Source organism: Rana temporaria, chromosome 2 (genome assembly GCF_905171775.1).
Source record: "Rana temporaria chromosome 2, aRanTem1.1, whole genome shotgun sequence".
Lineage (NCBI taxonomy): Eukaryota > Metazoa > Chordata > Amphibia > Anura > Ranidae > Rana > Rana temporaria.
In genome coordinates, this window is record NC_053490.1 from 349881314 (window position 1) to 349907710 (window position 26397).

At 46.3% G+C, this 26397-nt stretch overlaps 1 protein-coding gene across 5 annotated transcripts in view; it reads left to right on the plus strand.

Moving 5' to 3' along the window:
- The window catches only part of PLEKHA6 (pleckstrin homology domain containing A6), a 1721986-nt gene that overhangs the window by 1233578 nt on the left and 462011 nt on the right, over nt 1–26397 (plus strand). For 4 of the 5 annotated variants that reach the window (XM_040339539.1, XM_040339538.1, XM_040339542.1 and 1 more), the window contains exon 16: nt 20646–20783. The exons of the other annotated variant lie outside the window; for it this stretch is intronic. In XM_040339539.1, coding sequence (XP_040195473.1) covers nt 20646–20783 — 138 coding nt within the window. The remainder of the gene's footprint in view (nt 1–20645; nt 20784–26397) is intronic. 5 annotated transcript variants of the gene reach the window in all.

Sequence of the window (26397 nt, forward strand, 5' to 3'; positions counted from 1 at the left end):
TGATGGCCAGACACTCCCGTTCCACCACTGCGTAGTTTCTCTCAGCTGACGTCAGCTTCCTGCTAAGAAAAACCACGGGGTGCTCCTCTCCATTGATTTCCTGAGACAGGACCGCTCCCAACCCTTCACTGGAAGCATCTGTCTGCACTACAAAATCTTTTTTAAAATCTGGAGCTACAAGCACCGGGTCTTGGCACAAAGCTGTCTTAAGCTTTTGAAAAGCTGTCTCGGCCTTAGCGTTCCACTTTATCATCACTGACTTTCTACCTTTGGTCAAGTCAGTCAGCGGTGCAGCAATAGTGGCGAAGTTGGGGACGAACCTCCTATAATAGCCAACTATGCCCAAAAACGCTCTGACCTGCTTCTTGGTTAGGGGACGGGGCCAGTCCTGTATGGCCTCCATATTATTCTTTTGGGGCTTCACCAGCCCTCTACCCACAATATACCCTAGGTATTTTGCTTCCTCCATCCCAATGGCACACTTCTGGATTGATGCTGAATCCTGCTCTTCTCAAGGAGTCTACGACTGCCTGAACCCGGGGAAGGTGGGACTCCCAATCAGTGCTGAAGATGACTATGTCATCTAGATAGACCGAAGTGTACCGTTGGTGTGGACGCAGAGTTTTGTCCATGGCCCTTTGGAATGTGGCGGGGGCTGAGTGTAGACCAAACGGCATCCTTTTATATTGGAAGTGGCCTTCAGGGGTAGAGAAGGCCGTTTTCTCCCTGGCTTCCTTAGTCAGGGGGATCTGCCAGTACCCTTTTGTGAGGTCCAGCGTGGTGATGTACCTGGCAGGACCTAACCTCTCAATCAGCTCATCTACCCGTGGCATGGGATATGCATCAAACTTGGAGACTTCATTAAGTTTTCTGAAGTCGTTGCAGAAGCGGAGGGTGCCGTTGGGCTTGGGTACCAACACGATTGGACTTGACCACTCGCTCTGCGACTCTTCAATGACTCCAAGCTCGAACATTCTTTTAACCTCTTCCGACACTGCCACCCTATAAGCTTCTGGGATACGGTAAGGCCTTAATCAGATTTTTACATTTGGCTCGGTCACAATGTCATGCTCGATGACATTGGTGCGACCGGGCAACCCTGAAAACATATCCTTATTTATTTGTAAAAATTCTTTTGTTTGCTGGGTTTGGGGCCCAGTCAGGGTAGCAGCAACCTGCACCAGGTCGATCCCTGCATGGTCCCCTGACTGTACCCCTACTACCGCGGACACTTGTTCTCTGTCTCTCCAGGGTTTCAACAAATTAACATGATAGATCTGGTATAGTTTTCTTTTCCCTGGCTGGTGTACCTTGTAGTCCACCTCACCGACTTTCTCTACCACCTTAAACGGGCCTTGCCACTTGGCCAAGAATTTACTCTCTACCGTGGGTATTAGAACAGCCACCCGGTCTCCTACTTGGAACTGTCTAATTTTAGCCGACCTGTTATACACTCTTCTTTGGGCATCCTGAGCCTTCTGCATGTGCTCCCTCACTAGCGGCATCACCTTAGCCACTCTCTCTCGCATTTGAGAGATATGCTCTACCACCGTTTTATGCGGTGAGGACTCACTTTCCCATGTCTCTTTTACCAGATCGAGTAACCCCCGGGGCCTTCGTCCATACACTAATTCAAATGGTGAGAAGCCCGTGGATGCTTGTGGAACCTCCCGGATAGCAAACAACAGAGCAGGGTGTAGCATATCCCAATCCTTACCATCTTTCTGGACTACTCTTTTCAACATGGACTTTAGGGTTTTATTAAACCTCTCAACCAGGCCATCGGTCTGAGGGTGATAGACGGACGTCCGCAACTGCTTAATTTGGAACAGTTTGCACAAGTCCGCCATCACCTTTGACATAAAAGGGGTACCCTGATGCGTCAGTATCTCTTTGGGGAACCCAGTTCGTGAGAACATTTGAAACAATTCCCTGGCAATGGCCTTAGAGGAGACTTTCCTCAAAGGGATAGCTTCTGGATACCTAGTTGCATAATCTAGGATTACCAATATGTATTGGTGCCCCCGGGCCGACTTTACCAGGGGTCCCACCAGATCCATAGCGATTCGCTCAAACGGGACCTCAATAATTGGCAAGGGTACCAGAGGATTTCTATAGTGGGACACTGGGGCGGTTAACTGGCAAATGGGACAAGATGCACAATACCTTTTAACCTCGGCTTTCAGCCCTGGCCGGTAAAACCGGTCGGTTATCCTGGCCTCTGTTTTCTCCGCCCCCAGGTGTCCTCCCAGTGCATCGTTGTGGGCCAGATCAAGGAGCATCCGCCTATACGGTTGGGGAACCAGCAACTGCTCTACAGTTTTCCCTCGGCTCTCAGCCACTCAATACACCAAGTCCCCCTTCAATGCAAAGTGAGGAAACCTCTGATCTGCGCCTGGCATTTGTGAGACCCCATCAATAACAGAAACCTGCTCTCGAGCATTGATCAAGGTAGGGTCCTGTAATTGGGCGGTGCCGAACGCACCCCTGGATATATCCAGGTCTGGATGTACTGGCTTTGAGGATGTTTCCCCTTCCCCCTCCTCAACCTGGGAGAGCTCCTCATCATCCTCCCCCAGCATAACTTGCAATGGGAAGACTTCTCCCCCCCCCCCTCAGAGATCAACTCGGTTTCTAGACCTGGGACAGAGGCATTATCCTCCATATTAGCATTCTCTGCAGTTTCATTATTGGTGACAGGTGTCTCCATATCAGAGGGGTATGTTGGGGTGGTTTCAGGTTCGGACCCCTCAGACCCTGTCCCTTCCAGGTCCAGTGTCCCCAGTTCTCCTGGCAGCCCCATCTGTACCTGGGTCCATAGTTCCAGAAATAGTGGACAGTCCCGCCCCACTATGATGTCATGAATTAAACTTTTTACCACCCCAACCTCCTGTGTAACTGAGGCATGGCCATAGGAAACAGTCACCGGGACCAAGGGGTACTCCTTGGTGTCCCCATGGATACACACTACCCGTAGTGTCTTGGTTACTGGCCCAAGCCTCCCAAGTACCCTGGCATGTACTAGTGTTACCATGCTACCGGAGTCCAGTAGAGCCCTGGCAGGAAGGTGGTTCACCCACACTTCACACTCAAACCATCCTGCAGCCAGATCAAGATGAGTGGCACACACACTTTGCACATAGAAGGACCTTCTCCGACCAATCCCGCAGTCCATAGGCTTCTCCTGCAGTGGGCATTGTACCCGGGTATGCCCCCAGGACCGACACCGCCAACACTGTAGGTCCCCTGTCCTTGGGGCAGGCACCAACCTTTGTGCTTCTGCGGAAGCTGATGCAGGTCTGCGAGTTCCCATGTCTGGTAGGGCTTCTCTCCTAGGTGTTGTGGTCGGTCTGGTTGGCCTAAGCGTGGGTTCCCGACGCTTGGCAGGCCCAAGCAAGTCCTCTACAACGGTATACCTTTCAACCAACTCAACCAGCTGGTCAGCAGTTGCAGGGTCTCCATGGCTTACCCAGCGCTGTAGGTCCTCTGGCAGGTACCAGTCCATCACCACCCATTCCACCATTTGTGGACCGGACAACTTTTCGGGCTGCAGCCATTTTTTGACCAACTGTATCAGTTCATGCATTTGTGACCTGGGTGGTCTGTCAGGTTTGTACCGCCAGCGATGCACCCTCTGAGCCCGGACGGCTGTGGTTACCCCCAGGTGGGCCAGGATCTCTGCCTTCAGTCGCTCATAGTCGCTGATGTGCTCAGACGGGAGATCAAAGTAGGCCTTTTGCGGGTCACCGGTGAGGAAAGGGGAGATAATGCCAGCCCATTGGTCACGGGGCCACCCCTCTCTCTCTGCTATCCTTTCGAAGGTGGTAAGAAAGGCCTCTACATCATCGCTGGGTGTTAACTTTTGTAAAAAATGACTGGCTCTCACGGACACTGGGTTGCTAGCGGCAACGACCGCTTGCTCTCGTCCCTGAACCAGCCGCTGTACTGCCTCCTGCAAGGCAGCCACCTGTGCTTGAGAGGACTCCTGCTGAGCTGTAAACTGGGCGACTAAAAGTCGTGTGTTTTCCTGCTGCTGAGCCATCGCTTCCTCATGGCAACGGTTTGCCTCTGCCAACGCTTGCTGCTGGGTCACAGTGGCTTGCTGCTGGGTCACGGTGGCTTGTGCCAGAGCCTTGATGACCTCCTCCATGCCTTTGCCTGTTTGCAATGTCTGGGCTGACTTTACCCAAGACATGCCATAAGTACACTGTCTCTTTAAATGTCAGTTTTTAGTTTTAAACGGTTTTTGCGCCTGCAAATGCACTTTGCCCGCATTCGACACCAGTTGTAACGTTTGGGGGCTATAGCTCGGTGGGATTAAGTGCACAAACCGTTCGACCTGAACATAAAAAGGCTTTTATTCATAGGTCAACAAAAAATAAGGCTTTTCTCAGCACACAAGGAAAACTATAAACAAAAAGTCTGCTTAGCTTCAGCATTAAATAAAGTCTGCTTATCTTCAGCACCAAAAAGTAAGTCAAAAACAAAACACATACAGTTCGTGTGTAGCCGGGTCTTCACCCCCTGTATTCCGAAAGTCCTCACTGTATTGTGAACAGCAGCTATCAGACTCCCAGCTTGTCCTCACAGGTGCAATCTCCACACTCCTCCACACACCTCCACCATCACTTCCTGTTTAAATGGGTGGTTCTCTGGGAGTGTTAACACCTTGTGTGCTGGCTCTTCAGTGTTTAGGAGTGGAGGCTCTTTCCCACCCAAATAGCACTTTAGAGCCTCCAAAATTCCAGGCCCCAAATTACTCTATCAAGAGAGAGAGAGAACTGCGAGCCAGTCCTCTCTGGATTAACTCTACCTGGAATCCTTCACCCACTTTGGGTGACCCCCTGGACACTCCTCCCGCTATTAAAGGGACCATAGCCCAAATAGTGGTGCTGTATAGCACCCGTCCAGGACCCAACCCTGGCGTCCTGTACACAGTCCACATGTTTGCATAAAATACATGAGTTTGGAATGTACACAATGCATGTGGGGTAAAAAGAAGTAACAGAACATGTTTATTGTTGATCACATAAAGATACATGTTTATGTTTGTATGGATTTACATGTTTTTTACATAGTCGCATGATGCCTGGTCACATTAAAGTGCTTAAGTCGCAAGGAGAGGCTTGTTTGCACACAAAAGCCTAAAATCGCATAAAAATGCTTGATTGTATAAAGATTCTGGATCACACAAGGTTGCCTGATCACATGAGTCCTTGATTGCCCAAGGATACTTGGTCACACAGAGAGGCTTGTTTTCACAGAAATGCCTAAAATTGCATAAAAATGCTTGATTGCATAAATATGCTGGATCGCACAGGGGTGCTTGATCACACAAGAGTCATTGGTCACACAAGGGTACTTGTCTGCACAGTAGTGCTTAAAATGCATAAGATGTTTGATCACATGAAAAATGCTGAATCACATAAGGATGCATGATCGCTTAAAGTTGCATGTTTGCCTAGATTTTGCATGGTTGCATGATGAGACATGATAATTTAAATTTTATTAATTATACAGGATTCCTTGTGTTCACATAGGAATACGTGTCTGCATGGGTACATGTTGCGCAATGTTGCATAACACGTTCATAAACTCATACTTGCTTGCAAGATGCCCGTTCCACAGCATGCATGATATATGTATGTGTGTATACAACGCACCCTTTTTTATGTTGTGCCTAAAACATATTTGTATGAATTCCTGCTTCCATGAACAGACGTTTTAATAGAGGCATATGGCTTTAACACTTGCCACATACACATATGGGGAGCCATTTGTATATGTGTTTATTTACTTGGGACTGCAGAGGTTGTCTGCATTTAGCAGGGGAAAGGCACCTTCTCCAGTTGGTGGTCTTGCCCTTTGGGTTAGCCACCGTGCCCGGGTTTACAAGGTGCTAGGACCCGCCTCTAGCAGGTCTAAAGGCCCACGGTATAGCAGTAATGGCATGCAGAGTCAATCTACTGCTGATAGATCAGTCAGTAGCATGGCTGGACCTAAGTGTGTCCAGCATGGTCAAGTCCTGGGTTAGGATTCCAGTCTAAAGGTACATTATTTTGTTTTGTAAGAAGCTAGGAATGTTTGGGGGACAGCCCAAAAAGGAGAGTTTGTTTGCCTCAGACAAAATCAGCGCTATGAGAAAGCTGGTCTATGTGGTCAAGGCAAGGAACAGTTCCTTACAGTTGCTTAAGTTGCTAGGAAAGATGGAGGCTTCATTCAAAGCAGTTCCCTATGCTCAGTTTCATTCAAGGCTGATATAACCATTATTCTGTCAGCCTGGAACGAGTAGATCCTTACCTAGCATTATCCAAAGAGTCTGGTCCCAGGGATACACTGAAGTTACAGTTGGTGGTTCTTAACCAAAAAATTGGCAGAATGGAAGATCCTTCATCCCCGTTACCTGGGAGGTGGCGGCTATGAAGGCTGGCCTCTAGGGATGAAGGCCAGGTCTGGAAGAGACCACTGCCCAGGGGAAATGGTCAAGCTCCATGCAAGCCTTTCCCATCAGCATTCTAGAGCTACGGATGGAGCGTCTGGCTTAAGGGCCTGGACGTTTAGGTTGCAGGATTGTTCTGTCAGAGTACAATCTGACAATGCCACACCAGTGATTTACTTTGTTTACCAAGGAGGCACTAGAAGTCACGCAGCCAGAGGGAAGTAAGCCATGTTCTGGCTTGGGCAGAGGAGCTTGTGCCTTGCCTGTCGACAATCTTCATTTTTTATGGAATGCAGAATTGTCAGACGGTTCTCTGGAGCAGTCAACAATTGTTCCCGGGAGAATGACCTCTACACCCTGACTTTTTTCTGACCAAATGCCAGAGAAAGGGTACCTTTTAAATAAAATGTATTGGCGTCCAGGTTCAACAAGAAGTTGGACAGCTTTGTGTCAAGGACAAAGAATCCACTCGCATGTGGGACAGATGCATTGGTGATCCCGTGGGACCAGTTGTCACTGGTTTATGTGTTCTCTCCCCCCAGTGCCGTGACTACCATGGCTTCTATGCAACATCAGAGGGGAATGGAAGCCGGCCTAATTGCTCCGGCATGACCCAGACGACTTTACTGTGCAGGAATCATAAGGGTGGTAGTAGAGGACCCAGGGTTCCTTACATCTTGTCCAGACCTACTTTGCAAGGAGGTATTCCATCCTGTCTTGAAACATGGGAATTAATGGTCTGGCCGTTATAGCCCGCATTCTTGAGGATCAGGGCTTTCAGGATCAGCAAATTACCTTGATTCATACAGGAGAGCTGGACTCCAGGACCATGTATCATAAGATCTGGAAGGCCCATGTTCCTGGTGTGAAACCAAGGGGTGCCATCCTTGGAAGTATGTCATAGGTAAAATTCTTGCCTTCCTACATTAGGAAAGGAGATAGAGCTAGCTTTAAGTTCCATCAAGGATCTGATCTTGGCCTTGTCAGTATTTTCAAAGGTTGCTTGCTTCGCTCTCATTGATCCAGCCTTTATACAAGGGGTAATGCGTATAAGTTCGCCAGTTGGGCCGCTCCTTGTGCTCGGGGGATTGAGTCCAGTTCTGTTGGCTTACAAGGTCAGCTCCTTGGGCTGATGCACCATATTTCCCTCCATCCTTTTAACAAGGGAATTGGTGTTCTTGGTTGCGGTAGCCTCCACAAGAGTTTCAGTTTAGGATGAAGGAAAAAAGGTGGGACAGCCGCACTCCAAAAAAACTCCTCCTTTAATTAAAAATCACAAAATACATGCCACAGCAAAAAACAGCACAACAAAAGAAAAGCTGACGTTTCGCACTATGCCTTAGTGCTTCTTCATAGCTATGAAGAAGCACTAAGGCATAGTGCGAAACGTCAGCTTTTCTTTTGTTGTGCTGTTTTTTGCTGTGGCATGTATTTTGTGATTTTTAATTAAAGGAGGAGTTTTTTTGGAGTGCGGCTGTCCCACCTTTTTTCCTTCATCCTAACCTGCATTTTGATTGCACTGCCTGCACCCTTGGCTCGGACCACAGGAATCAGATTACCTGGTTCTCTTTGAGCAGTTACCCACTCTCTCATTACAAGAGTTTCAGTATTGGCAACTGTGACAGACTCACCCGGGACATCCCTGAACCATCTTATGTCTAAAATCATCCTATGTCCACTAGGGGTATAGGATGACTGAGAAATGATATCTTGGACTACTTGAGATGGGATTATTATGTATTAATTATCCACAATATTCCAGGATATCTCTAGAGAACTATTTAATGTTTGTTGATTCTGAACTCAAAAGCCTAGTACACACGAGAGGATTTATCCGCGGATACGGTCCTCCGGACCGTTTCCGCGGATAAATCCTCTGAGGATTTCGATCCGCTGGATTGTACTCACCATCGGATCGAAATCCGCGCCGAATTCACACCGCGGTGACGTGTCGCGCCGTCGCAGCGATGATGATGCGGCGACGTGCGCGACGCTGTCATATAAGGAATTCCACGCATGCGTCGAATCATTACGACGCATGCAAGGGATGGTTTCGGACGGATCGATCCGGTGAGTCTGTACAACCACCAGATCGATCCGCTGGAGCCGATTCCAGCGGATAGATTTCTTAGCATGCTAAGAAATTTTTATCCGCTCTAAATCGGTCGGCCCGAGAAAAATCCACGGAAAAATATCCGCTGGGTTGTACACACCAGCGGATCTATCCGCTGGAATTGATCCGCAGATAAATTCCAGCGGATAGATCCTCTTGTGTGTACGGGGCCAAAGGGTTAATTGTAGAGTGACTCATTCATAGATGTTAATGTCCTCACCTACAGCCATCTGTCTGTTCTCTGTGCTAATTGACCCTGCTATTGTGTGTGAAGATGTCCTGTGTTTACACTTAAAGTGGAGTTCCACCCATAAATATAACATTACATCAGTAGTTTTAAAAAAAATTCATTAGTCCTTTAAGAATTTTTTTTTTTTTTAGATGCCTTCAAAGTGTTGTTGCTAGGCAGAATAGTTAATCTTCCCTCTTCCTGCACCTAGGTGCTTAAGCTTCCTAACCTACACCGCACAGAATCCTGGGAATGTAGTGGGTGTAACTTTCCAGGAGTCTGTGCACTCCCCAGTCTCGAAGAATCATGTGACAATCATTGGACAGTACAGGTGCTGAAACCTGATCTGAAACCTATTACACTGCTTGTGCAGCACTGAGCATGTGCGAGATCTGCAAGGCTGAAATCCAGAAAGTCATACAGTCTGGCTTCATGATGCCCACACTTAAGATTGCCCCAGTCAATTTCTATTTTATAAAGTGTCTAAATGCTGTAACAACCTAACAAAATAGACCTTAGTTTACAGACTAACTTTACTAGAACACATTAAGCTTGTGTATTACAGGGGTATTTATATTTAAAAAGTGAAATTGTGGCCGGAACTCCGCTTTAAGATAATGTGTATTGTATAGCAGGTGAATGAGGAGACGTGAAGTCTACTCACCTCGTCTGGCTAAATGATTAGATAATTAACTCATGTTAATTTATGTTCTGGTTACCTCCTCTTTACTGTATAAGACTGTATTCTTCGTTCTATTAAAGACTCCGTACTTAGCTCACAGACAAGTCTCATCTCGTATGTGTTGAGGGCAGCTGGAATATCTGATATCTATATCCAGACTGATAGGAAGTGGTATATGACGGAAGCACTCAATCGGAGTGTGGGACGTTCCGTTACATTGGTGGCTAGCAGCGGGACGCTTCCTGCAGTCGGCGGCATCCAACCTCCACCTGGATCCAAGGTCTGGATAGCAGGAGAGGAGAGGTACAGATACCAGCCGCCATGAGAGAGGAATTCGGAAGGAGGTTGCGAGAGAAGCAAATACAGCACAGAGGACCAGTATCAGAGCAGGTCCTGCTGGGATGGTCGGATTCCGTATGCTGCGAACTCTGGAAGGAAGCGCTAGCCCGTGAGCAGCGACACCAGGGAAAAGTTCTCCCGTCCAATCGGGAAAGGTACTGGTCGCAGTATGGATTACGGGGGCTGTTGTTGGGAGAAAAACCACACAAGGAACAGACAGCTGAATTAAGCAGGCTTGTCTGGGCAGAGATGTGGCTGGATGAGAGCTACAGAGCTTTTCAGAGGTATGTGTCCCAAGCATGTCCCTGGATAGCGGATGACAGACAAACGGAAGGCTTAAGCTACAGCAGCCTGGGACTGTTGTATGTGAATCTGACAGGGGACTCTAACTTTGGGAGTGATTTGGAGTGGCGGTTGGACGAAATCATGGATTTAAGAGAAGGGCTACTGAACGTCTCGGAAGTGCACTGGGCACTGGAAGATTTGGAGTTTCTGGCCATTCAGGAATGGGAGCTGGATATCGCCTACAGACGGCTGCTAGACTCTGCTCAGTGCCAGGGCTGGGCTTCCTTTGCCTGGGACTATCAGGAAATACCGGTGGACAACGCTGAAATCCTGGCAGAAGAGTCTGCATTGTAGCAGAGTAACAGTGTGCTTTGCCAACCTGCCCCCGCAGCTGTGGACGCGGAGGTCTTATGGTGGATGCAGCAAGTGCTGACTGACCTTGATGATCCTGTTTCTGCATGGGATGATCTTGGATGTAGGAATGTGCCTGTCCAGCAGTATGCCAGAGAATCGTCAGTTGAAAATCTGAAGACAGTACCACAGACATGTTGTCCCAGCAGCCAGATCAGGGAATGGGAAAGGAAGCAGCCAGCTCACCTCCCCAATGGCAGCTACACAGTTTGGGTGTGGAGGAATCCAGCCTCCTTCCCCAATGGTTAGCTGGAGCGGATGATGTGGAGTCCCCAGCAGAAGTGCTGGCAAAAGTGCAGAGCGCCGCTGGCCCCTGCCTAGCACATACAGTGTCTCTACAGCTTCAGGAAGCTGGGGCGGTCGGCCCCTCTGCCCAGCAGCAGACCAAGCCCCGGAATGTTAAAAACCACCCAGCTGAAGCCCTGGCAGCCGGAGAGAGAGTCAATGACCTCTGTCCCACACCTACTGGTGTTAACTACTCCTTGCAGCCAAGATTGGAGGTAATGCGGACAGACTAACGCATGTCCAGACCAGGTGGAGGTCTGGGACCATGTTAGTCCACTTTTGATGGGGGAGAAATGTGACAGACTCACCCGGGACATCCCTGAACCATCTTGGGCCAGATCCACAGAGCAAGTAGATACGCCGGCGTACTTTCAAATTTCCCACGTCGTATCGTTGTTTTGAATCCTCAAAACAAGATGCGACGGCTTCTGGGTTAGATCCGACAGAAGTACGTCTTCGTACGCCTTCGGATCTAAGATGCAATACTTCGGCGTCCGCTGGGTGGCGTTTTCCACGTCGGGTATGCAAATTAGCGATTTACGATGATCCACGAACGTACGCGCGGCCGTCGCATTTTCTAACGTCGTCTGTAGTCGGCTTTTTCCGGCATATAGTTAAAGCTGGTATTTTTTCGGTGTATACATAGACTTGCCATGTTAAGTATGGCCGTCGTTCCCGCGTCTAAATTTGAATTTTTTTTTTTTTTGCGTAAGTCGTCTGTGAATAGGGATGGACGTAACTCACATCTAAGTTAAAAAAATGACGTCCTAGCGACGTCATTTAGCGCAATGCACAGCGGGAAATTTCGGGACGACGCATGCACAGTTCATTCGGCGCGGGGACGCGCCTCATTTAAATGAAACCCACCCCCAACCCGCCCAATTTCAAATCTGCCGCCAGAAATACACTACTCCGCCGTAACTTACGGCGCGAACTCGCTGAGGATTCGAATATACGCCAGGTAAGGTACGGCAGCGTAGTGTATCTCTGATATGCTGCGCCAATCTAAATGTATGTGGATCTGGCCCCTTATGTCTAAAATCATCCTATGTCCATTAGGGGCATAGGATGACTGAGAAATGATGTCTTGGACTACTTGAGATGGGATTATTATGTATTTATTATCCACAATATTCCAGGATATCTCTAGAGAACTATTTAATGTTTGTTGATTCTGAACTAAAAGGGTTAATTGTAGAGTGACTCATTCATAGATATTAATGTCCTCACCTCCAGCCATCTGTCTGTTCTCTGTGCTAATTGACCCTGCTATTGTGTGTGAAGATGCCCTGTGTTTACACTTAAGATAATGTGTATTGTATAGCAGGTGAATGAGGAGACGTGAAGTCTACTCACCTCATCTGGGTAAATGATTAGATAATTAACTCATGTTAATTTATGTTCTGGTTACCTCCTCTTTACTGTATATAAGGCTGTATTCTTGGTTCTATTAAAGACTCCATACTTAGCACACAGACAAGTCTCATCTTGTTGTGTGTTGAGGGCAGCTAGAATATCTGATATCTATATCCAGACTGATAGGAAGCGGTATATGATGGAAGCACTCAATCGGAGTCGGGGACGTTCTGTTACATTAACTTCCTTTGTATAGAGCCATACTTAATTATTCTTAAGGATAGGGTGATGTTAAATCCTCACCCAGCCTTATTTCTTAGAAGGATCTAGTTTTCATTTGAATCAAGAGATTTCTTACCTTCCTTTTTTCCAGAAACTTGTTCTGCGGAAGTAAAAAGTTACTACTTTTCTCTCAATATAGATGAGAGCAGTTAAAAATCTATCTGAAGGTTTCAGATATAGAAAACTGACGTTTTGTTGTCCTACCAGAAGACCATAGAAATGGGCAGGCAGTGTTCAAATCGGCTATTAAAATGGTTACACTCTCTAGTTAGAGTGAGAACAGTCTAGCCCTATCTAAAGCGGCTGCTCAGATAAGGAAAACTGTTGTTGTTGCGCTATCAAGAGGCCCCGGGAAAGGGCAGGCAGCGTATAAATCAACTGTTTTTATGTGGATTCATCAGGTTATGATTTAGGCTTGTGGTTTAAAGAGAGGATTTCCCCTTGTTTCCTTTAGGCCCCGTACAGACGACCGAACATGTCTGCTGAAACTGGTCCGCGGACCAGTTTCAGCAGACATGTTCGGTCGTCTGTACAGCCGAGCGGACAGGATTCCAGCGTACATTTGCCTGCCGGGCCTTTTTCGAGCGGGCAAATATTTCTAAACATGTTTAGAAACATGCCCGCTGGAATCCTGTCTGTCGGACATGTTCGGTCGTCTGTACAGACCTACCGTACATGTCCGAGCGGCCGCCATCCCTCGCATGCGTCAAATGACTTTGACGCATGCGTGGAAGCATTGAACTGCCAGGGCTGCGCACGTCGCCGCGTCATCGTGGCGGCGATGGCGCGGCCTCGTCGCGGCGTATCGAGTACGCGCGGATTTCTGTATGATGGTGTGTACAGCCATCATACAGAAATCTCCGGGCAGACATGTACGCTGAAAACGGTCCAGCGGACCGTTTTCAGCGTACATGTTTGCCCGTATGTACGAGGCCTTAGAGTGCACCCTACCAGGATAGTAAGTGCTTCATGCGTGGTGCATTACCAAGCCTTTAGGACTCAGATTTGCAAGGCCGCAACTTGGTTGTCGGTGCATACGTTCACTAATTTCTATCAGGTGAATGTAAGACGGCAAGATGCGCAGTATGCTGCAGGCAGCAGTATAGGTCCTCATGTCTGATGGTGGTCTGCGTTATTTGTGTCTCCCTCCCCTCAGTATGCATTTCTTTGGGACGTCCCACTTAGTAATTACTTGACTCTGTGTCCCGTGATGTACAATAAAGAAAATAGGATTTTTATAACAGCTTACCTGTAAAATCCTTTTCTTGGAGTACATCACAGGACACAGAGCTCCGGCCCCTCTTGTTTGGGGATATTGGGACACTTATTGCTTTGTTACAAAAACGTAGGTGCTCCCCGTGTGGAAGGGGTTGTATAGGGAGGAAACTTCCTGTCTAATTGATTACACCAGTGTCCAGCACCTGAAGGTGGAATATAACCCACTTAGTAATTACTAGACTCTGTGTCCCGTGATGTACTGTTGCAGCAATTGGTACCTGTCAAGTCCATAAAGGATCAGGTCAAATGGCCTGATAGCCTAACCAGGAGGATTATCTGGCTTGTTGGCTTGGAACAGAAGAGGACAAGCCCTGGATTAGCCAATGTTCTTATCTCCTCGGGCACGCTTAAGCCTAAACTGGTGTTTGCAGGATCAGAACCTGCGAAAGGGAAAATCCTTCCTCCTGGTAACTTGGAGAGTACTGACTACAGATGCCAGTCTTTTAGACTGGGGTGCGACCTTAGAGGGGCTCAAAGCACAGAGGAAATGGTCAAGAACAGAACAGATCCTGTCCATCAACATCCTGGTTGTGTTATGACCTGTTCCATCCTTTTTGCCAAAAGTGGTGTCAGCCTTTTATTTAAATTGGAAACTTATTTTGCCTTCTTTTTTCTCTCAGACTTGTACCTCACAGCATTTCTCCCCACACACACACGATGTGTTCTGAGGGTAGGCAGTGGCGCTGAACTGTCTCCTCTGGTGATTGGTGAGTCCCCTGGGTAACCCCCGGTCAGCGCAGCAAGAATGGTGGGCTTTATTCAGGTCTGAAATTTATCCCTGAGAGCTGTTTTTAATGGAGTCAGTGTCTGGTCTTCTTCCCCAAGGGGGGTTGTTAGGGGGGGTTGAAATGTGCCTCCTCCTCCCACCATCCCCTGGGGACTGCTCTGCCTCAGACCGGGGCCTGGCTGTCACGTCCCTCGGTCTGTGTGGTCTGTGTAAGTGCACCAGGACCTTTCTTGTGAGGAAAACTCCTCACTGGGGTTCGTGACAGGGCACTTGTCAGTGCGCTTATTGATGCTGTAAGGAACCCGCTTATGCTGTATCGTGCAGCAGAGGTATCCTCTGAGGCCTCTGTCTTTTTTTGTGCACACAATCCAGACCGCTCTGTAAAGGTTTTTCCTTATATATCCTTTTCTTTTGACAAGTTCATTGATAAAGAATGGGAAAGCCCACAGAAGTCATTGTAGTTCCTCAGCACCTGGCGGTTTGGTACCCCTTTGAGGATAGTTTTTTAAAGAAAAAAAAATATACACTTCTCCTCATGTAGTGGCCTCCGGTGCCTGGTTAAACAGGGGTGACCCCTCTCCCTATAGAAGGGACCCCTGCCTTCAAGGACCATACTGATAGGAGGTCCGAGGCGCTGACCCACTCCATGTTTACCATGCTGGGGTCTGCATCAAGGCCTGTTGTGGCCACAACCTTGATGTCTCAGACACTCGCTGAATGGGCAAGGCTATTTGCATCAGACTGCGGAGGAGCACCAGCTCCCTCCCTGATTTGTTAGACTGGCCGACCAGTTGGTCCATGGCCTTGTATATGTTTGTGATGCTACACGGGATGCAGCATCCTTGATATCCAGAGCCTCTGTTTCGGCGCCGCCTGATTTGATGGAAATGCTGGTCTGCTGACCAAGCATCTAAAAAGTCCTGGCTGATTTACCCCTATGGGGTTATCACAAATGTTGCTGGGGGTAAAAGCACTCTCCTCCCTCAGTCCGCTAGGGGGAAGGAACCGTGCCTTGTGCCGGGTCCTTCATTCCCTGCTCAGAAGCGGTATTTTTCGTCAGTCGGGGCCTGCGTGTAAACCCTCCCAGGCCGACAAAAGCTCAGCTGGGGGACGGATCGTCCCTGGGTTCATAGGCCGAACACCCTGGCACCCAAACCCGCCAATGTATGTAGTCTTCCCCTGCCCGTCTCATGGCTGGCTTTGCAGGTTCACAGCTCGGTGAACCTTCCTGCTCTCCGATCAGTGAGTCTGCGAGGTGTTTTTTTTTTAGTACTAGATAGGGTTCCTCCTATCCGCTGAACAGATTCTTTCCCTCGAGTCTCCCTCTCCTTCCGGCTTGTCGGTCTGCTCTGCTGGAGCAGTGTGGGAATTGCTAAGCTCCAGGGTAATTTTACCTGTCCTGCAGGACGAGAGGTTTCAGGGATTTTATTCAAATCTGTTCTCGGTCCCGAAGATGGATGGGGTCCGTCCAATTTAGGGCCTTACAGCCCTAAATGCCTTTGTGAGAATTACGTAGTTCTGCATGGAATCCATTCGTTCTGTGGTAGCTGCTCTCCATCCGGGGGACTTTCTGGCGTCCTTGGACATCAAGGACGCATACTTGCATGTCCCAATTTGCGCAAGTCACTAGAGGTTTCTGCGCTTTGTGATAGGGGAGGACCGCTATCAGTTTTGTGGCCCCTCCTTGTGTTCTAGCGTCAGCACCAAGAGTTTTCACCAAGGTGCTCGCACTGATCCTAGCTTTGCTGGGACAGCAAGGCTTTGCCATCATGGGCTACTTAGACGACTTTCTTCTGAGAGCGGCTTCTGGCTCAGAATTAGAGGTGGATGTGTCTATAGCCAGTCAGACCCTCCAAGAATTCGGTGGGTGTTAAATATTTAGAAGTCGGTCCTGGTTCCGACTCAGCGTTTGGAGTACCTAGAGTTGATCCTGGACTCCTCGTGGCAAAGGTCTTTCTTCCCCTGGAGAAATTGTAGACTGCAGTGAAAGTGTTGGCATCACGCAATTGGTTATCTCTCTGTTTTTGCTTGCGAATCCTGGGCCTGTTTGTAGCCTCCTTCGAGGAGGTACCATATGCCCAGTTCCACACTCATGTTTTTCAGAAGGCGATACTGTCCAAGCGGTACAAATCTCCTCTGTCTCTGGATCGTCAGATTCTGGTAAGCCACCTAGTCAGAGTCTCTCTGAATTGGTGGCTGAGATCCCCGACTCTTCAGTCCTGAAGTAATTTCTTCCCTTCCAGTGGACAGTGATTACGACGAACGCCAGCCTCACGGGTTGAGGGGGACGTCTTGGGGGTCCAGTCGGCCCAGGTTCGCTGGACTCTTGCGGAATCCTGTCTACCGATCGATGTCCTAGAATTCCCTGCGATCTGGCTATGCCTCTCCTCATGGTCGAGGAGGTTGCAAGGTCACCTGATCTGGATTCAGCCGGACCATATGGTAAACTGGCAGGTGGACTACCTGAGTCGCCAGATGCTGGACCAGGTCTTTGCACTCGGGGATGTTTCAACTCCCTTGCAGGAGGTGAGGCTCACAGGGCATGGATCTCCTGGCCGCTCATCTCAACCGCATGGTGCCGAAGTTCGTGGCCAAGTCTAGTATTCCTGTTAAGATGCATCAGACGTGTTGGTGGCATGGCTTTTGGTAACCAGGTTTTCAGAGGACCGGGGGCTGTCCGACTCAGTCATCTCAACCATGCTGAGGGCACAGTAGTCTTCTTCCAGAAAGATCTACCATCGTACCTGTAAGGCCTTCATCTTTTTGTGCAAAAAGATGGGGTGACGTCCACAGACGTACTCGGTGTCCAGGGTCCTGCAGTTTTTCCAGCTTGTAGTGGATCTGTAAACTGTCTTAAGCACCATTAGGGGGCAGTTTTCAGCCTTGGCTGGGCTTTTTTCAGTGGCCTTTTGCGGCCCATTCTCGGGTGGGTACCTTTTGTGCAGGGGGTTCATCATATACTTCCCCCTCTTGACCCACCTCTTCCCCCATGAGTTTGGACTCCGGTGCTCTTGGTTCTTTAGGAACCTTCCTTTTAAAAACATCAGAGAGATTCCTCTCTTGACACTATCTCAGTAGGTGGCCTTTGTTTGGTGGCCATTACTTCTGTCAGAAGGGTTTCTGAGTTGGCGGCCTTGTCTTGCAAGTCGTCATACCGAATCCTCCATAAGGATAAGGCGCAACCTTCCTTTCTTCCGATTTTGTTTTTTCACCTGGATGAGGACATTGTTCTTCCATCCTTATGTCCTCGGCCGGCGCATCCTAGAGAGGTTGCGCTACATACTTTGGACGTGGTACACGCTTTGCGTGCTTACCTGTCTGCTACGGCTCAGTTTCGGAGATCTGACGCACTTTTTGTGTCGGTGTCTGGTCCACAAAAGGGCCTGGCGGTCTCATCAGCCACCATTTCTCGGTGGATCAGGCAGACCGTCATACAGGCCCATGCTCTTAGCGGGCGGGCGCCCCCTTTTACGGTCACGGCACTTTCGACCAGGGCAAATGGTGCTTCCTGGGTTTTCCGACATCTTGTGTTTGTCTCACAGGTGTGCAAGGCGGCGACTTGGTCGTCTGTTCACATTTTTTCCTCTTTTTACAAGGTTGATGTAAGTGCATCTTCTGATGCTTCTTTCAGCTGCAAGGTTTTGCAGGCGGCTGGTTAAAGTTGCAACTCCCCTGTTGAGGAGCTCTGTTTGTTTTGGGGTGAAGTTAAATTGGTTTTACTGATACTGTTCCCACCCCTCGTTTTTGACACTGCTTGGGGATGTCCCACTTGTCAAGATTTAAGGAGCTGTGTCCGTCCATAGACGATAAGACAAAATAGGATTTTTTGTACTCACCGTTAAAATCCTTTTCTCTGTCGTCACAGGATGTGTATCTGTGTGTTTACACACACAGATCCACGGTTACCCCCGTCTATCAACCTCCAGCTTCTGTGGGTTCAGAAGCTGATCTTTTCTGCACAAGCCCTTAACCGGTTCCCGACCGGCGCACGACGATGTACGTCGACAGAATAACACGGTTGCGCAAATGGGTGTACATGTACGCCTACTTTAATTTGCGAGCCGTGTGGTTGTGCGCTTCCGCCTGACGGCGCGCTCGCGACCCTGCTGTGATCTCCATGACCATGCCTGCGGTTGGGTCACAGAACGCTAGAACGGGGAGATGTTAGTGCCTAGGTGATACTGTCACTGATCGTGTTTCCTGTCATCGGGAACAACGATCAGTGACGTGTCACAGCAAGCCATGCCCACTAACAGTTTAAAACACTCCCTAGGAAACACTTAACCCCTTCAGGTTAACCCCTTCACTGCCAGTGGCATTTTTACAGTAAACAGTGCATTTTGTAGCATTGATCGCTGTAAAAATTACAATGGTCCCAAAATGGTGTCAAAAGTGTCCAATGTGTCCGCCATAATGTCGCAGTCACGTCAGAAATTGCCGATCGCTGCCATTATTAGTAAAAAAATATATATTAATAAAAATGCCATAAAACCATCCCCTATTTTGTAGAAGCTATAACTTTTACGCAAACCAATCAATAAACGCGTATTACGATTTTTTTTACCAAAAATATGTAGAATAATACGTATCGGCCTAAACTGGGGATATTTGGGGATATTTATTATAGCAAAAAGTTAAAAAATATAGATTTTTTTTTCTAAATTGTCGCTCTATTTTTGTTTAGAGGTGATCCAATACCACCAAAAGAAATCTCTATTGGTGGGAGAAAAAGGACATCAATTTTGTTTGGGAGCCACGTCGCACGACCATGCAATTGTCCGTTAAAGCGACACAGTGCCAAATCGAAAAAAGTGGCCCGGTCTTTAACCAACCAAATGGTCCAGGGCTTATGTTATTGTAAACACTGTTTTTTTTTTTTTTTTTTTAAATAAAGAACATGTCATACTTACCTACACTGTACAATGGTTTTGCACAGAGCTGCCCCAATCCTCATCTTCTGGTTCCCTTGTTGGCGATCCTGGCTCCTCCTGCCTTCAGATTGGCCCATATCAAGCTGCAAAGTATAGCATAGAGTGCCCCTATAGCAAGGTAAAAAAAAAAAAAAATCTGCCTTTATAATCACTTTAAAACACTTCCTTCGCATGCCTGGGACTATATCTCCCATGAGACATTGCTCCTCACACATTCACAAGTTCTCAGGCACTTGCAGACATGTAAGGATGGTGTACTGAGCTGTATGTACTGTATGCTGCACTGTCTATACTGACATGTATGAACTGTGTACCAAGCTGTATGTGTGATGCACTGTATTTTCTGATATGTAAACATATAATGCATTCTCTAAGCAGGTCAACTAATTACAGTAACTGACCAATTAATCAATAATGAAAATAGTTGACTAACTATTTTCATAATGGATTATGTTTATTAGTAGTTTCAGCCCTGGTTAAAACTCCTGCAGGTTGTTTGTCTGTGTTTCATTGGGTGCATTTTCCATCACTTGGCCTGGTGACACAACAGGAAGTTAGAGTAGCTGTCCCAAATTAAGGATATCCTCCTCTGAGACCCCATTCACACCTAAGCGACAAAACGCCCGACGCGGGACGCTTCTGTCGCTAGAGGGGAGAATTCCCATTGCCGTCTATGGAGATGGTTCACATCTCATAGACGCGCAACGCCTGTCGCCTGAAAAAAAGTCCCGGACCCTTTTTTTCACGCGACAGGCGCGTTTTCCCATAGACAGCAATGGGAATACTTTAGAAAAAAAAAAAAATATATGAAACATTTGTAATCGCGGCAAATCTGCCGCTACACGCGTACGCGGCTGTCGCTTAGGTGTGAATGCAGCCTTAGACAGTTGTACCAGGAACAGATATTTACCCTTACCTCTTGTTCTGGAGACAACTATAAAACTGTGAATATACCCTCACATTCTATCTTGGTACCAGCAGTAAAAATGGTGATTCTCCCAAATGGGGACCCATTCAGCAATAAAAAACTTGACAGCCTAAATCCTTCCCCACTCTATTCAAAACTAAAAAAGGGTTTGCATTTACAGTAAAGATACAAAGATGCACTTAAACTAAGAAGTTCAATATGTGTTTGTTTTTGTCATGAAACTGATTTCATTAATTTCATTACATCATTGACTGTTTCAGTTTTTAAGTCTATTTTCAATGTTATGTCCTGCTTACCCTTATATTTTTCCTAATATTTCATCCCTTGCTGCTAATGCTCTCTGGCTTCCTCTCTGCTCAGGACTCGGGCCCCCCTCGGCCCCCTCTCCCTCTTTCATACACACCTCTGAATTCTCCTCCAGCTGTCCCTCCACCCCCAGGGGAGGGTCACTTCCAGCCTTGGCCTTACCCTGTCTCTTCCTGCTGGCCACACAGTGAGGTAACTAGGGGGTATGCACTGTGAAAAATTGTGGGGAGGGAATGTAAATATAAGAATGAATGGAAATATGTATCCTACATCAGACAGCTTAATTAATGTTTTTCCTTTTACAATTAGAGTTTCCTTTCATTTATGATGCATTTTCTTAAATTCTATTTTTTCCAAAACAATTCATCATATCCCAATAAAGATGTTCATTAGTGTGCAGCGTGGTACTGTGATCAGAGGTAGTAAATTAGGTATACAAATATTACATAACTAATAAAATAATTTAAAGTAGTACCACACCCAAAAACTGTTTTTAATACATTTTAATACAATTAGAACTGTCAAAAATCTATCAAATATTTGTCTCTTTCACCATTTTGTAGATTTTCCATAATTTTCACCTGTATCATTTGGATAGGACATGAGCTGAATCTATCCAGTAAGGACAGAGAGCAATACAAGAAAAAAATTGAATTAGTTTAGAGGAGGAAGGGTCAGAAGCCTTGTAAGGATCTTTGCTGCAGCATTCTACTTTAACAGTATTGACTTGTTTGTATGAATTCTTTTTCATAGAGTTTTTTTTTTTTTACTGTATATAAAAAAAAAATTGTTGTTTACAAACTTTGGAGTACAAAAAAAGTGGTACAAAAAGTGGTATCATATGTCAAGTAAAATGCATTACATAAGGTTTACAGGTAAGGAAAATTATGTTAATGTATACAGTATAGTGATAGATGTACATTGTGATGATTGACTAATATGTTAATAGTAGTATCCTTAACAACTTAAAGGGGTTGTAAAGGTAAAAAAAAAATCCTAAATAGCTTCCTTTACCTCAGTACAGTAATGCAAGACTTTCTTCCTGGTGTGGAGTGTCGTGCTCGCCCCCTCCCTTGGACGAAAGGAGAGTCAGGACGCTCTCTAGGTTGCAGATAGAGAAAGGAGCTGTGTGTTAGTTGTTGTCCAAGGGAGGGGGCGAGCGTGACACTCCACACCAGGGTGAAAGCCTTGCATTACTGTGTGGAGTTACAGACAGAAGAACAGGAAGTGAGGAATTCTCAGAAGAAATAAGGACATTTAAAAGCAAAATCGAAGGATGAGGTAAGTGAAGGAGGACTGCACTAAGGTAAAGGAAGCTATTTAGGAATTTTGTTTTTACCTTTACAACCCCTTTAAGTCTTTCAATGATCTGTAATAAAGTGTATTACTATTTGGGGTTTAAGAAGTGTTTAGAGTGAGTGAACCAAGGGTTCCATTTCTTATCATATGAATGATTTGTATCGTGTAGGGTGTAAAATTTTTTTTTTCATGAGGTTAATATTTTTTCTTACTTTTCAATTTGGCTAGAGGTACTGATGGGGATTTCCAATTGTATGCGATCAGCCAGTGTATTGAAACACATATTGGGGCTGATTTACTATTAACAATGCGCTGCACTGGTTCATGGCTTTATTAGTACACCGGATGAATCTATAAATAGGCGCATTAACCAGCGCAGCAGAGGGCACAATGCAATTAATATGTAAAGCCGCCGCCGAACTCCCTTTAGAAGTCTATGGGAGAAATCAAAAGTGTTCATTTTCAAGGTTAATATGCTAGTTTTTGTCCTAAAAAGTGTTTGGGGACCTGAGTCCTGCCCCAGGGGACATGTATCAATGTTTTTGTTTTTGTTTTTTAAACTGCCGTTTTTCGGGAGCAGTGAATTTAATAATGCTTAAAGTACAACAATAAAAGTTAAATATTCCTTTACATTTATTACCTGGGGGGGTGTAAAGTAAGCATGTGAAATAGCGCGTGTTTCCCGTACTTAGAACTGTCCCTGCTCAAAATGACATTCTGAAGGAAAAAAAGTACTGTATTTTCCGGCGTATAAGACGACCCGGCGTATAAGACGACCCCCTAATTTTCCAGGAAAATTTTTGATTTTGGGATATACTCACTGTATAAGACTACCCCCTTCTTACTGTCTTTCTGGAAGCTGAGGGGGAGCCAGAACCGCTGACAGAAACAGGCTTTTTCAAATCTCACTGTGCCATTACATTACATTCCTCACTGTGCCATTACATTACATGCCCAGACTGTGCCATTACATTACTCACTGTGCCATTACATTACATGCCCAGACTGTGCCATTACATTACTCACTGTGCCATTACATTACATGCCCAGACTGTGCCATTACATTACATGCCCAGACTGTGCCACTGTGCAATTACATGCCCCCACATTGCCATTGTGCCATTACATGCCCCCACATTGCCATCACTTGCCCCCACTGTGCCTGAACTTGTTGCCCCCCCCAGTGCAATAACACTCACTTTTTTTCCCCAGCGCTGACAGTGTCCCATGCTGCGATCGCGATCGTGAATGATTTCAAAGCCGCGCCTTCACTGCAGAGTGTTCTGTGATAGGATGAACAAAAATCTTCCCAGCAGCGCCTCTGTTATGTTTCCCGCCTATCACGGACGTCGTCTCATCTCGTCCGAGGATGAGAAGGCATCTGTGATAGGAGGATCAAAGAACAGAGGCGCTGCTGGGAAGATTTTTGTTCATCCTATCACAGAACACTCTGCAGTGAAGGCGCGGCTTTGAAATCATTCTCGATCGCGACCGCAGCATTGGACACTGTCAGCGCTTGGGGAAAAAGTGAGTACTTAGACTGTACCCGGCGTATAAGACGACCCCCGACTTTGGATGCATTTTTTTGCATCCAGAAAGTCGTCTTATACGCCGGAAAATACGGTAATTAAAAAAATCACTCGCGGCTATAATGAATTGTTGGCTCCCGGCAATTCAGAGCAAATTCATTCATAAAAAAAAAAGTGTGGGGTCCCCCCAAATTCCATTACCAGGCCCTTCAGGTCTGGTATGGATTTTAAGGGGAACTCCACCCCAAATTAAAAAAAAAAGTGCGCCCCCCTCTCCTGATCCGTACCAGGCCACATGCCCTCAACTTTGGAATCCCCCCCAAAGCATTTTTTACATTTTTGACACTTTTTTTGGTGAAATGGTAGAGGTACAATGTACCCCATTACCATTTCACACAGGGGGGGGCGGGATCTGATCGTCCCCTTTGTTAAAGGGGTCTTCCAGTTCCCGATAAGCCCCCTGCCCGCAGACCCCCACAACCACCGGCCAGGGTTGTGGGGATGAGGCCCTTGTCCCCATCAACATGGGGACATGGTGCTTTGGGGGGGACCCCAAAGCACCCCTCCCATGTTGAGGGCATGTGGCCTGGTATGGTTCAGGAGGGGGGGCGCACTCTGTCTCCCCCTCTTTTCTGCGGCCGGCCAGGTTACGTGCTCGGATAAAGGGCCTGGTATGGATATTTGGGGGATACCCCACGTAATTTTTTTCTTAATTTGATGGCGGGGTTCCCCTTAATATGCATACCAGACCTGAAGGGCCTGGTAATTGAATTTGGGGGGACCCCCACATTATTATTTTTTTGTTGTTATGAGCAATGACTGTTCTCTGTATTCTTTATAGCCATTAGTACTTTTAAATTACTTTTTTTTCCCTTCAGAAATGACATCTTGTACAGGGACAGTTCTAAGCACGGGAAACATGCACTACTTCACAAGCATGCTATACCCCCCCCTATGAAATGTAAAGGAATATTTCACTTTTATTGTTTCACTTTAACCACTTCCATACCGCTCCTATTCTGGCACTTCTCTCCTTCATGTAAAAATTATATTTTGTTCCTGGAAAATTACTCCAAACATTATATATATATATTTTTTAGCAGACATCCTAGGGAATAAAGTGGCGGTCATTAAAAATGTTTATTTCCAACGGTATTTGCGCAATAATTTTTCAAACACCTTTTTTTTCCCAAAAAATGGTTTCATGAATTAAAAAATAACAAAGCAGTAAAGTGAGCCAAATTTTTAGGGATAATGTGAAAGACGATGTTACACCGAGTAAAAAGATACCTAACTTGTCACGCTTTAATATTATACACACTCATGGAATGGCGCCAAACTTCGGGATTTAAAAATCTCCATAGGCGACGCTTGAATTTTTTTTTACAGGTTACCAGTTTAGAGATAAAGAGGAAGTCTAGTGCTAGAATTATTGCTCTTGCTCTAATGCAAGCGTCAATACCTCACATGTGTGGTTTGAACGGCGTTTACATATGTGGGCGGGACTTACATGGGCGTTCGCCTTCTGAGTGCGAGCTACTAGGGACAGGGGCTTTTTTTTTTACGGATTTTTTTTAGTTTTGCACTGGATTCCCTTAATTTGCATCGTTTTTCTCTCACTTCCTGTTTGGCTATGGGGCAGGAAGTGAAGGCAAATCTCTGCAATTGGACAGGGATGGTACACAATTACAAAATAAACTGACAGGGGCTATAACCCTCCCTCCCTCACCCTATCAAAAAAAAAAAAAAAAAAAAAAAAAAAAAAAAAAGTGTTGATTATAGTTCTACTTTAAGCACACATTTCTGATAATTTTATTGAGAGGACTAAGAAAATATAACCATGCCAATAGGCCAGGATACAGCATTGCTAATATGTATGAATGTGTGTTAGGGACCCCCACAAACACCACCCAATGTTAAATAAACAATTTTCTTAATTTGCAAATAAGTATCATCTGCTAATTTTTTGGGGATGTCTGCACCCCTGATAGGGTGAAGACACCTCACAAATGTTGTCACTTTCTACTTCAAATTCATACACTTCCTGTCACATAGCCAAACAGGAAGTGAGGGTAAAACCTTACTAATGTCTTTTCTTGGGGACACACAGATCAATCTAAATAGTTTCCCATTATGTAAATTGCACTCTAGAATTTTGCTGTGTACACCCCAAATTATTAGGGATCTTGGACTTTGGGGTCTATTTACTAAGGGAAAATCCACTCTGCACTACAAGTGGACAAGCAAGGAAGAAAAGAACAAAAAATTTAATAAAAAAAACTCTGCTTCTACATGATTGGATGTTAAAATCATCAGTGCTTCCCCTCAGATTTTCTGCGACTACGCTTGTACTGCAGAGTGGCTTTGCCTTTACAAAACCCACACAGCAGTGCTGTAGTGCAATTTGCTTAATGGGGACACTAGTTAGATTGACCTGTGTGTCCCCAAGAAAAGACAGGGTTTTAACCTCACTTCTTGTTCAGCTGTGTGACAGGAAGTGAAGACAATTTTAAGAAAAGGGACACAAAGCCCAACCCAAAAAAACTCAAGCAGGGGTTCTAACACTCACTTGGCTTCCCTCAAACACCCACAATTAGAATAGGATTGCCTGTCCGCCAAACCCCCCCCCCCCCAACAAGCCATGTTTGCAGGTTTTCCATCTTGCACATGTGCTTTAAAGACAGTCTGGACAGCAATTCTTGATAAGATAAATCCACAAAACATGTCCTGTCGGGGGTACTTGAGAACCACTGCAGTAAAAAGGAAAAAATACTTACCGCTCTGTATTTTTCCTTTCCTGGTGATTATACATGGCAGCAAACAATCCATGCATACGCACCAGGAAAGGAGCTTTGAGACAAAAATCACACCTGTTTTGTTAGGCCAATCAGGCCTATTTCAGCTGCAGCTGTCAAAATCTGTAGCATGAAAAAGTAACAAAAAAACAAACTTCAAAATTTGAAAGTAATTTTATTGGT